Consider the following 11,430-nt stretch of genomic DNA (forward strand, 5'->3'; position numbering starts at 1 on the left):
CGGTGGCACAGCAGGGACAGCAGGCTGGCAGTGGCACAGCAGGGACACCAGGGTGGCAGTGGCACAGCAGGGAGGCGGTGGCACAGCAAGGACAGCAGGGTGGCAGTGGCACAGCAGGGTGGCAGGGGCACAGCAGGGACAGCAGGGTGGCACAGCAGGGACAGCAGGGTGGCAGTGGCACAGCGGGGACAGCAGGGTGGCAGTGGCACAGCAGGGGGGCAGTGGCACAGCAGGGACAGCAGGGTGGCAGTGGCACAGCAGGGTGGCAGTGGCACAGCAGGGACAGCAGGCTGGCAGTGGCACAGCAGGGACAGCAGGGTGGCACAGCAGGGACAGCAGCATGGGAGCAGGGAGCTGGGCAGTACAAGAGGTGCTTGCAAGCTCCCCCTTCCCCATGTGGGCCTTCGTCCTGAGAGGTTAAACAGGCAAAATTCCCAGGGTAACTCCGCCTTGCTGGGGTTTTCCCTTGGGAAAGAATGGGGGTTGGTTTTGAAGACCTTCTGCCTTAGTCCATTAAGTGATTATTTGGGGAAAGTCCACAGGTTTTGGGTTACAAGAGCGAAGCTGGGATGTAAGGGATGCCAAGGTTTCTCCATTGTGCTTCAATATGATTGTGATCAAATCTTTGCTTCCACAGACAAACCCCCCCCCTTTTTCCTCTCTTCCTCCTTTTCTCTGGAGTATCAGGTTTGCTCTTCTTCAGCAAATGACTCTTTCACAGGAGGTTTTTTCCCCCTGGTTGCTCATGGAGACAGTATCACTCTTTTGCCAGAGCAGTCCTGGAAGAAGAAAATAGTTTTTTAAGGAAAATTTTGATAAACATAATTTTTATACATCAAATGCAACCGGTAGGAACAAATAATTTTAATTTTTTTTTTTCAGTATGCTGGCAGGAGTTGGGAGGGTTTTTTTAATGATTGGTTAGCTCACTCTCCTGAGGCTTAGGCAAGTGTTTGACTTCAAACTCAGAATCACAGAATCTCCTGAGCTCGAAGGGACCCACAAGGATCATCAGGTCTGGTTCCTGACCCTGCACAGACACCCCAATAATCCCTCCATGTGCTCGATCCCACTGCTTGCCTGTGCAAGCAAAGGTTTGTGGGATCATTCCATCATTTTAAAAGCCCGTTCTACCATTTGTAAATAGGATCAGCTGAAAACATTTCAAAAGCCTCTATTTTTATTTTGGTCTAATTTTTCCTTCCTGAGACGTGTCCAGGCTGCAGTACCGAAATAGGGTGTGTGTGAAACGCTTGACTGGAAAAAAATGAATCATATTCCTGGTGCTGTGAGCTTGCCCTATAAATAAAAAGGCAGCTGAGGGAGTCCTGACCCTGCCCTGGCTGTTGGGTCAGGGTTTCCCCGGGGCCCTGAGCGCTGCCAGCTGGATGCTGGTGCCGGTGCTGAGTGAGCCGGACGTGTGAGTAACGTGCCCTTCGCAGCTCCGTGCTGCACAGCCTGGCTCTGCTGGCGTGAGCCGTGCTCCCAGGAGCGAGTCCCTCACCCAGAGCGGGATGCTGCCGCAGCCTGCCGTGCGCTGTGGCTCCTGGACAGCGTCCAGGTCTGTGCCTGTGCCAGCTGCAGCAGGCAGGGGTGAATTGAGGGCACGATAAGGACACGGGCTTGGGCCTGCTCGGCCACCGCGATGGCCAGCGCGGCTTCCTGGTGCCACATCTCCTTCTGCAGCGGCACAGAGCTCTGCCTGCTCCGGGTGCCTGAGGGTCTTGTGTGCGCTCAGGAGATCTCCTGGATGTCCTGCTCAGCTCCCATCTGTCCTTCATTTCCACCCCTCAGCTGTGGGATGTGGCACTCGCAGTTGGTTCTTGCCATGCTCCCATTCTTGATGCAGCCATGGAGGCGCTGGTTAAAGAACTGAGGATGTGGAGGCAGGAGGAGCTGCTTCCTCAAGGGCCAGAGTTTATACTTGAATTCCTAGTGGAAGATGGCAAAACATCCATGCAATTTGTTGGGAGAACCCTAAACCCAAAAGGGCAGCTGAGCTGGGGAGGGGTTCTGATGAGGAGCAGCTGAGGGAGCTGGGAAAGGGGCTGAGCCTGGAGCAAAGGAGGCTCAGGGGGGACCTTGTGGCTCTGCACAAGTCCCTGACAGGAGGGGGCAGCCGGGGGGGTCGGGCTCTGCTCCCAGGGAACAGGGACAGGAGGAGAGGAAACATCTTCAAGTTGCGCCAGGGGAGGCTCAGATTGGATATTAGGAAATTTTTTTCATGGAAAGGGTTGTAGAGCATTGGAATGGGCTGCTCAGGAAAGTGGGGAAATCACCATCCCTGGAAGTGTTCAAAAACCACGTGGTGTGGCCCTTGAGGACATGGTTCAGTGGTGAACACGAGGGGGGTGCTGGGTTGATGGCTGGACTTGATGATCTTAAAGGTCTTTTCCAACCTTACACACCTCTATCCTTCTATGATTATAAATGGGTTTTGTCTGGTGCATTCCCTATTAGACGTGCAGCGGTTCTGCTCCCAATAACGTCAGCGACGTCTGGGAGAGGCCCCACAGACCTCGTGCTTTTAACTGTCAGATGCGAGGAGAAGATGCTCCCTGATAAGATCTCCTTGAGTAGTCACACATCATTTATGTGGGCAAGCACAGCTACTCCCTTCCAGGGCCAATTACTTCAGGAGGAGCTGAGGTCACTTCTTGGGATGCTGTGAGTTGAGCAGTGGTGGCTCTCGGAGCAGAGGACACTGATGGTTCCTGATTTCCGGCAAAGACTCTCCTATCTCAGAGGCCCCATCCCTTTATTCAGGAGGATCACTCAGGAAAAACCTCCTGCCTCTGGCTGCAGCCTGCTTTCACACAGAGGGGAGCATCTTGTCCCACCAGCTGGTTGATGGAAAGCTTGTTCCCTTTGGAAACTAAGCCAGGAGACCCCTGCCAGGCAGCTCGGTCAAGCCTGATCCTCAAGACCGTCAAGGTCTTGGTGTCTCCCTGCTTGCCAGCCTCATGGACGGGCTCAGTAGGAGAGAAGACCAAAAGCAGAGTTAGGATTGGGTTTCTTGGTCTGCTGCAGCCTCAGTCCGAGGTTTGGAGCAGTGTGTTTGTTTTTTTCTCATTTCCTGGATGAGGTAAGGCAGGGTGGGCTGAGCACTGAGCTCATCCAGACAGGGCCAAACAGCAGATTTCCAAGGAAAGGGGAGAGGGTGACAGTGTCGTCTTTAACCATCTGTCTGGCAGGGGATGCCTCCCTTCTTTGGAGATGCTGCTGGGACATTTATTGTCTTGTTTGGAGCTTTCTTTGGGGCTGAATTATAAGTCAGAAGTTCCTCTCCCAAACCTCATTTCCTTGACCCAGACTATTCCAAGACATGCTTACCAGTGTCCTAAATTGTCCCTGCTTTAGGGCCTGATGCCCAGGTGTAGATGTTGTGATGATGATTGGATTACCTACTTCAGTATGTTTGATTTGCAGTGACAGGGTTAACACCCCGAGAATCAAAGCAGTAGGACAGCCCTGCATCTGATTAAACCCCATCCACTGCCTCCTTCTGCCTTCCAACCATCCTGCAGGGATATGCTCTTCCTAGGCAAAAATCTCTCCAGGATTTGCTCTCAGGCCATTAATGATCAGATTTCCTGCTGCTTTCACTCCCTTCTGCCACACTTCAGCTCTGGCTTCCCAAGCCGTGTCCCAGCTGGTGGATGATGAGGTGGGAAGTTGGTCTTTCCCACTGAAGGGCCCGTTCCCAGCCAAGCAAGCTCCCAGCCCAGCTCAGGCTTAGGAAGAGTTTCCCAGGAAATTTATTAACAGAGCAGAAAAATCTGAGGGATTTGGCACCGTCTGGAGCTCCTGGCAGGTGGGAGAGGTGTGACAGTGTTGCTGAATTGCAGAAGTGCCCTCAGTGGTGCTTTCCCAAGCTCCCAAAGGTGCCAGCGTGCAAACTAAGAGCTCTGAGAGGCTCACACAGCGCAGATTTATGGCACAGCAACCTGTACTTAGAACAATCTCCTTACATCAGCCACGCAGGAATGTGCCAGATCTTGCATCTTCCCCAGGCATGGACGTTATCATGGCTCATCTCCTGCGGGACACAGCCTGAACTCCTGGGGGTGGGAGAAAATTAATCTGTGGTGGTGCTGTCTCACCTTTGCGAGCTTAAAACGTTCAAACTTTTGACAGCCCCCTGCAAAAAAAGCCCACAAAAAGCAACAAAAGGGAGCAAACCACAGAAAGCAAGTCTTGAGCTATTTATCTTTTATTCTCTGAGTCACGGGATACATAGCGCTCACTCACCTTTTCAGGGGCAGGTCTAGAGATGTTTTGGGTTTTTTATAGAAGCACAGACTGGTTTGGGTTGGAAGGGACCTTAAAGCCCATCCAGTGCCACCCCTGCCATGGGCAGGGACACCTCCCACTGTCCCAGGCTGCTCCAAGCCCCAATGTCCAGCCTGGCCTTGGACACTGCCAGGGATCCAGGGGCAGCCCCAGCTGCTCTGGGCACCCTGTGCCAGGGCTTGCCCACCCTCCCAGGGAACAATTCCTTCCGTGTAAGTAACCTAAATTTCCCCTCTTTCAGCCTGAACCCAGTCCCCATGTCCTGTTGCTCTGATGAACAGTCCCTTTCCAGCTTCCCCATAAGCCCCTTCAGGTCCTGGAAGGTTCTGTGAGGTCTCCATGCAACCTTCTCTTCTCTCTCTCCCTACATGAATATCCAGGATATATTTATATCTTTGTTCCCTCCTTGTTCTTTGCTTTGGATGCCTCAATTGGGAACATCATCCTCACAATTAGCAGGGTCCTGTAGATACTCCATGTGGAAAATTCCTTGTGGAGGTGCCGTTGCTGGAGCTGCAGGGCATATCCAGGCTGCTTCACCTGCAGCCAGCCCTGCGCAGAGTCTGGGGTCAGCAACGTTGGGAACCGCCAGAATTAGGAAGCACCAAAATTCAGGCCTCTGGCCCAGCGTTGTGCTGGTGCCTTGTTTGCTTGGGAATGCACATGGACACGTCAGGGGTTGTCTCCTCTGCCTCCCATCCCACCGCGTGCCCAGCTCGGCACCGCTCCTGCCCCAGCTGCAGCTCTCTGTGTTACACAGCCAGTAAATTAGCACCTGAAGTTGCTCTTGTTTTGCAAGCCTGATTAAAATAATAGGTGAGTCTGTCTGCATTTGAAACCGTCGAGAAGGCAGGGAGGGTGTCTCTGCCCAGACTCCACGTCCCGCCCGCCCGCGGGGGGATCAGTCACCTGGCAGTGCTCCCGCAGCAAAGCCAGTCACCTTCTCCCTGCTCCCTGCTGGCGTGAAGGCATTGCCACCAGAAACACCCTGGGCAGAGGCAAAGAGCCTCCAAAAAATCCGTCTGTGCTGCTGAGACAAATCCACCTCACACCAAAGCCCTGGAGTTCACCGCTCTGGCTCGTTAATGAATTTCATTTCTCTGCAAATCTATTTGTCCCAGCAGAGATTTCCCTTTGCACGGAGAGCAGCAAAGGTAACAGAAGTGCTTTGTTCTGCTTTGTTTCCTCAGGGATCCACCAACGTGGTTTACCAAGCCCATCATGTCAGCAGGAGTAAGAGAGGCCAAGTTGTCGGCACCAGGGGAGGATTCCGAGGCTGCACGGTTTGGCTCACAGGTATTTTTGTCTGGGTGTGAAAGCGTGGCCTCACCTGTGAAACTCCATGAGTATGGCTGGGAGGTGGGGATTTGGGATCTGCAGGAAACGTCAGCGTTCCCTGGGAGCTGGGAATTGCAAAACATCCCCACGTGGGAAAGGCAGACACGCGGTGCTGGCGCAGCAAGATGTTCTCCCTGGCAGCTGCTGCCCATAACTGATGTTTTTATGGATTTCCCAGCTGCTATCAGACTCCTTTGAACATGTCAGAGGCCCTTGGGGGTAGCACTCGTTGTTCCCAAGTGTGTAGCTGAGGAAGCCTTGGCTCAAATCCTTTGGCAGTGGAACGTACCCAGGGTTGTCCAAAGCACGGATGTTTTCATTCAGGAGCGGTGGGAAGTTTATTGGGACACGTAGGTGTGCTGTGCTTGAGGCAGCACGAGGCAGTCACCTTGTGTGGAGAATAAACACTCCCAGCCACAGAGTCAGGCTGGGAGCAATCCCTTCCACTTGTTTTGTTGCCCTTCTCTTCTGCCTTGGAATATAAACTCATTGCTTGGGGATTAGGGGCTGCCAGAAATGACAGTTGCATTTCTCATTTCTAATATTTAGACAACTCTGTCTTTTGCCAGCTGTCCAGTTGTTCCTTTGCTTGTTAAATATTGGCATTTTCTTTGGCTGCTGGAGGGTGTCGAAGGACGTGCTTGGAAGGATTTGTAAAGCCATTCTGATTTGCCTTCCTGTCACCTTAGGTGGTAGATGCTGGGTTAAAGCACATTAGGGTTTTGTTCTCCTCCTCAATTTTGAAGTCCCCAATCTGCTTTTATGAAATTTCTGAAGCCAAAAGCCCTACCCAAGGCAATTTCCTTCCTTTTTTGAATATTACTCAAGGATCTTGTGTCTGAAAGGTTTGAGCTTGCCTGGCTGATTATTCTTTGAAAGATGCACCTAGAGAAGGAGGCGATGAGGGGCCGTTGCTGCTGGAGCCTGTCCCACCTCACGTGGTTGCAGCAGGAGCCTCTCCTTGGGTTCAGCATGGGAGAGCAGTTGGCTCTGCACAGTGGGAGCAAGGGGAGGAAGAGGAAGGTGCTGAGAGACTTGGAGCATCCTTTCACACCTCTCCTGCTTCCTGGCACCTGTGTGTCCCAGCACAGCCCAGCAAGAAGCACTGCTGGGTTGGACCTCTCCAGATGCTGGGCTGTAGATGCTTTTCTCACGGCATTAATGCCACCCCTTCAATAAGAAGGGTTGAAAAGGGCTCTGTGAAAGATGAAACCAACCTCCTTGAGGGAGGAATGAGGTAGGGAACTTCAGACAGAGGAGTTTTGCCGCCGGTGTCCCAGTTGCGCTCTCGTTTTCACTCTCTTGACCTCACACCTGACCCCTCACTTCCCTGCCTCTGCCAGGCCTTTCTGGAGCTGGCAAGACAACCATTGGCTTTGCTCTGGAGGAGTACCTGGTGGCTCATGGCATCCCGTGCTACTCCCTGGATGGCGACAACGTCCGGCACGGCTTGAACAAGAACCTGGGCTTCTCGGCAGAGGACCGTGAGGAGAACATCCGGCGCATTGCCGAGGTGGCGCGGCTCTTCGCCGACGCGGGGCTCGTCTGCATCACCAGCTTCATCTCCCCCTTCACAAAGGTAAACCCCCCCCACCACAGCCTGCTCTCTTCTCAGCTTCAGCTCAGATGGTGAAGGTGGGTTATGGAGAGGGTTTCCTAAATCCACCATCGGGTGCTTGGTAGAACACCGCTGACGCACAGCCTGTTTGGAGGGCAGTGACCTCGCTGAGTAAACCCGGTGTTGCAAACTGATGAAAAGCTAAGAGGAGTTCAAGGTCTCCCTGCTATTAACTCCTCAGAGGCAGAAAAGAGTCACAGAAGCAGCAGCCTGTCCTAGAGCTGTCACTGCTCTTTTGGAAGAAGATTTGACTGCGATTTTCACTTCCGTAGCTGCTGTTATCAGGCTGATGCAAGCAGTTCCTTTTCTCGTAGAATCACAGAATCATTAAGGCTGGAAAAGACCTCTAAGATCATCAAGTCTGACCATTTTGACACAGGGCAGATAATGATCCACAATCTAAAGTTCTGCTGTCCTGCCTAACCAAAAAATCTTGAGGTTTTGCATGGGAAAAGCTGAAAACAGATCAAAACTGTAGATTTGTACAATTTTTTTTTAAGTGTCTTTAAAGAAAAGGAGAGAAGTGAGATGAAAAAACCTTATTAGAATGAGTGTACATTTAATAAATCTATAAGAGTAATTAATTTACCTGTGTCAAAATCCAGGTTGTTGCTTTTTTTTTTTTTTGCTGCAATTCAGATTTTTCCCATCTTTCTTCTACCAGGATCGTCGAAACGCACGGAAAATTCACGAGGCAGCTGGACTTCCTTTCTTTGAAATCTTTGTAGACGCCCCTCTAAATATTTGTGAAAGCAGAGATGTGAAGGGCCTGTACAAAAAGGCAAGAGCTGGAGAGATCAAAGGTATGGAGGAGTGAGATCTTACTTTGCCTTTTTCTTTCCCGAGCTTTGGATGCCTTGTCCTGGCAGTGCCACACGTAGGGGTGGGTTTCTAAAGGCCCTTTGTAGTGCACAAGAGGATCCTGTTCCCCTAATCTTACTGTCACAAGTGTCACTTGTTGTACCCAGCATGCTGGAATGCCCCCTGGTTGTTTGTACAGCGCTGCTGGCTCCAAGGCACTGATTATTCTATTAAATACATTTAATTTGGGGGTTAATTGTCCGTAGGATTCACGGGGATTGACTCGGAGTATGAGAAACCCGAAGCTCCTGAACTGGTGCTGAAAACAAACATTGCGTCGGTGTCTGAGTGTATCCAGCAGGTCGTGGAGCTGCTCCAAGCACAGGTAGGTCACTTTTATGTCCCCACCACTGGCAGCTTTGGAACCCTGCATTGGGACATTGCCTGTTTGGCGTGCCTGTAAAAACCAGCGTGTTACAAGTGCTGCCTGGCTCTGTCTTTCAGAACATTGTGCCACAAGGCTCAGTCAAGGATGTTCTGGAGCTGTTTGTGCCTGAGGATAAACTCAGCAGTGTCCGGGCTGAGGCAGAGACCCTGCCAGCGGTGGAGATCACTAAGGTATTGCCACACACAGGTTGTGGCATTATTGAGCTGCTCCAAGGGCAGAAGCTTCCAGGAGGATGTTGCCAGAGGGGCCTGTGTTCCTCTGATGGCCCTGACTTTTTGTGGCTGTGGTTTATGGTGAGCTGAGGTGGGATCCTGATCCTCAGCCATGTTCTGCCACACCTCCACCCTGTGCTGGGAGAGGCCAGGGCTGCCAGTCTCCTCTGCTGTGTTCATGCAGCCCCACAAGTTCAAACTGCCAGAGGGCAGGGATGGATGGGATATTGGGAAGGAATTGTTCCCCGGCAGGGTGGGCAGGCCCTGGCACAGGGTGCCCAGAGCAGCTGGGGCTGCCCCTGGATCCCTGGCAGTGCCCAAGGCCAGGCTGGACACTGGGGCTTGGAGCAGCCTGGGACAGTGGGAGGTGTCCCTGCCCATGGCAGGGGTGGCACTGGATGGGCTTTGAGGTCCCTTCTAGCCCAGACCATTCTGGGATTCTAAGTAGTGCTATGAACGTGTGTGAGTCTGGCTTAGAAAGCCCCAAGCTACATCCGCCATGTCTTTCTCCCCCTTATGAATGTCCCGTATTTGAAACAAAACAGAATGAAAATGCTGTTGCAGCAGAAGGGGAGGAAAAGCAACTTCTGAGTGTGACATGGTGACAGGAGCGTGACCCCTGTGGGTTTGTTTTGCAGCTGGATCTGCAGTGGGTGCAGGTGCTGAGCGAAGGCTGGGCCACCCCTCTGACAGGATTCATGCGGGAGGCAGAGTACCTGCAAGTGCTGCACTTCGGCACCCTGCTCAACGGTAGGGATCCCCTGTGTCCTCCTGTCCTCCCTCGGGCCACGCCCCCGGGCTCCTGAAGGGGACCAAGGTCACCGTGCCGTGGGCACGGCCCTGGCACCTCACGCGGGGCTGCTCAAACCCTCCGGCAGTCGTCGTGTGGCTCTTTTGGTGCTCGGCTGTACCAGGGTAAACAGAGATGCAAACCCAAAGCCAGGGAAGCAGGGAGGCTGCCAGGATGAGGTAGAAGTGGGAGGAGAAGGCAGCTGCACCTTGGAAACAGGAGCAGAGCCTGGTTTTGCCCCCCCACCCCATTTCCCTGCCTATCCAACGTGGTAACTTGACCTCAATTAGATTTCTCTATGCAGTAGCAGGCTCTGTTAGAGGTGCTTCATCCCTGGAAAAAGCAAAAAGGGCTCAGGTGATGGCCATCCACAGCTGAGACAGGGGCACAGATGTTTCCACTCTGCTGCTCAGCTGTGGATGCTGTTTCTGTGACTTCACCTGCAGGTGGGGTGCTCACATTGGGGTTTGTAGACCTGGCAGTGATCTCTGCCCTCAGGGATCTGAGTGAGCAAGTCCCTTTGAGCCTTGCCTGCCTTCTAGGAGATCCCATGGTCACACAGGGCAGTGATTTGCTGCTGATGCTCGGATTTGGGCACCGTGCAGCAGAGGCAAAGCTCAGGACTGCTCACTTTGCACTGTGGGAACGTCTGTGGGGGGGCTCTGCTCCCAGACACGTCGTAGCCTTTCACCTCCTGCCCAGTGTGCAAACAGTGTTCAGAAGCACGTCCCTGTTATCAGAGCCTCCTCTGTGGTCTTTGAGCTGCCTGTTGTGCCTGCCGAGGTTGCAGAGCACCCTGGGATGGCCACGTTGCTCCAGAGCCCCGTACTTTGCGCCAGAGGCTCGTCCCAGAGAGCATCTAGTTTTGGGGTGCCCCCCCAAAGCTGCCAACATCCCTGAGCACAGCTCCTCTGAGCTCTGTGGGCAGATGTTCAGGGTTTGTAGAGCTCTGTGGGGAGCAGGGACAAAGGCCAGGAGAGCAGCTTTGCAGAGCTCTCTGGAGCAAGGTCTGCGTAGCAGAGGGCAGCAGCATCAGTCCCGGGTGCACCCTGCGGGCTCAGGCCCTCAGGGGGACATCTGAGTGGGAAAGAGAACACCAGGTGCTCTTGGATGAGCTTTGGGAAGTGGTGGAGGGTTCCATGCCGTGGTGCTGAGGCTGGGGTGTGGCACTGCCAAGGAGAGGCTCAAGCCTGCTCTACCCAGAGCCATCGGCACAGCCCCTGTGCCCTGGGGTGGGCGATGGCTTGGGCAGCTCCCGTGGTGGTCGGGGTGCACTTGTGCAAGCCAGGGCTCTGCAGCAAACCCCTCCTGACGCCCCAGCAGGTGGGTGAAGTGCTCTGTGTAGGGCCAGCAGGAAGGGGGGTGGATCTGCAGGAATGCACCAGCACCAGTGGCTCCGTCGGGAGCGGTGACAGCGACAGTGTCGGCGTGAGGCTGTGGGGGCACCGTGGAGGGCCATGGCCACGCCAGCAGGAGCCCTGCCCGTGGTCAGGCAGTGCTTGGCCGAGCTTTTAAATGCTCTGAGTCTTGAAATGGTTTCTGTAACGTGCCGCTGAGTGTCAATTATGTTACTGTGTTTGTGTTCTCCCAGGAAAGAGGCGCTCGGTAGCTGGTATGTATGGAACTGTTCTCAGGCTCTACACAAATTACTGCAATTGAGATTCTTTTGGGGTATAATTCTTTGAGATTTACAAAAAAACAAACCAAAAAGGGGGAATTATTACAGCCATGGCCTGCTTATGATCCGGGCAGTCATGACGTGGCCCGACACACTCTGTGTCCTACGGACCAGTCTGCACAAAAATCCCAGCTGTGTAATTTCATAACTACCTGCACCGGAGTGATCTTTTGTTGCCTCTCCATCCTGCATTTGCAAATGGAGCCTGAAGATCCTCACTTTCAGCAGCATTTGTTGGTTTCATAATCCAGC

The 11,430-nt window shown here is 53.3% G+C and overlaps 1 protein-coding gene across 2 annotated transcripts in view; it reads left to right on the plus strand.

Annotated features, from left to right (window-relative positions):
- The window catches only part of PAPSS2 (3'-phosphoadenosine 5'-phosphosulfate synthase 2), a 33,714-nt gene that overhangs the window by 15,747 nt on the left and 6,537 nt on the right, over positions 1–11,430 (plus strand). For both annotated transcript variants that reach the window (XM_042021948.1, XM_042021940.1), the window contains exons 2-7: positions 5,484–5,589; positions 6,975–7,210; positions 7,914–8,052; positions 8,317–8,435; positions 8,555–8,668; positions 9,349–9,460. In XM_042021948.1, coding sequence (XP_041877882.1) covers positions 5,484–5,589; positions 6,975–7,210; positions 7,914–8,052; positions 8,317–8,435; positions 8,555–8,668; positions 9,349–9,460 — 826 coding nt within the window. The remainder of the gene's footprint in view (positions 1–5,483; positions 5,590–6,974; positions 7,211–7,913; positions 8,053–8,316; positions 8,436–8,554; positions 8,669–9,348; positions 9,461–11,430) is intronic.

Source organism: Corvus kubaryi, unplaced genomic scaffold (genome assembly GCF_017639235.1).
Source record: "Corvus kubaryi isolate FWS band 111438036 unplaced genomic scaffold, C.kubaryi_AGA036_p1.0 126, whole genome shotgun sequence".
NCBI classification, from domain to species: domain Eukaryota; kingdom Metazoa; phylum Chordata; class Aves; order Passeriformes; family Corvidae; genus Corvus; species Corvus kubaryi.